The sequence below is a fragment of the Sphaeroforma arctica genome, assembly GCF_001186125.1.
Source record: "Sphaeroforma arctica JP610 unplaced genomic scaffold supercont1.11572, whole genome shotgun sequence".
NCBI classification, from domain to species: Eukaryota; class Ichthyosporea; order Ichthyophonida; genus Sphaeroforma; species Sphaeroforma arctica.
This window is the reverse complement of record NW_014028986.1, coordinates 1-817: the sequence shown is the minus strand read 5'-3', so window position 1 is coordinate 817 and position 817 is coordinate 1. Positions and strand designations below refer to the sequence as shown.

Here is an 817-nt window from a genome sequence, read left to right as displayed (position 1 = left end):
TGTTTTTGTTTGTTTGTTTGTTTGTTTGTGTATATATTGGAATCTAATTAGAAATTCCAGATACTTATCACAAAATCGTATATATATATATATATTTATATATATGTTTGTTTGTTTGTTTGTTTGTTTGTTTGTTTGTGTATATGCTTGAATTTAATTATAAATTCCGACTACCTGTCACAAAATCGTTCTGTTAATAATCTCTCACCTATTTTATATTATATAGGGTCATGGAGGGGCCGCATTCTTTCGCATGGGAACCGAAACTGTCAACAGCCATTTCCATAACAATTCAGCACGTTCTGGAGGTGCTGTGGTTACTCATAATGGATGGTCTTTAGTAGAAGGCTGCAATTTTACCAACAACAGAGCCACGGTATGCTTGTAGATGTATTTTAGTATGGTTTATATATATTGGTTCTGATTGATGTGTTTGGTGTGTAGATGCATACTAGTATGTTATATATACATATATATATATCTATATATATTCGTTCTGATTGATGGTGTGTACGGTGACCACATACAGCGCAGTATATCTACTTTATTTATATTTGTTTGTGATTTTGTGTTGGTTCTTTTGTCTAATTATATTCTCTGCTTATTCCCTGCAGCACTACGACGGTGGGGCGATGGAGTTGCAACAGGATGGCATACTCATCCGGAGTTCCCACTTCCAGGGCAACTACGCTAATGTATGTATGTTTATGTACACTCCGGCACACTAGGACTATTTGTGCTCATATTCGGGCGCGATGACACGCATTTCTAGACCTACGTGACTTTCAATGTATTGTTGTGTATGTGTGCGGTATAT

At 35.9% G+C, this 817-nt stretch overlaps 1 protein-coding gene across 1 annotated transcript; it reads left to right on the top strand.

Annotated features, from left to right (window-relative positions):
- Positions 1 to 253: 253 nt before the first annotated feature.
- Positions 254 to 695, top strand: SARC_17654 (hypothetical protein; the record flags this gene model as incomplete). The annotated part of the gene is made up of 2 exons (XM_014288254.1): positions 254 to 376; positions 615 to 695. Coding segments are annotated over 2 exons (204 nt in total), but the record flags the coding sequence as incomplete, so codon positions are not given.
- Positions 696 to 817: the final 122 nt, after the last annotated feature.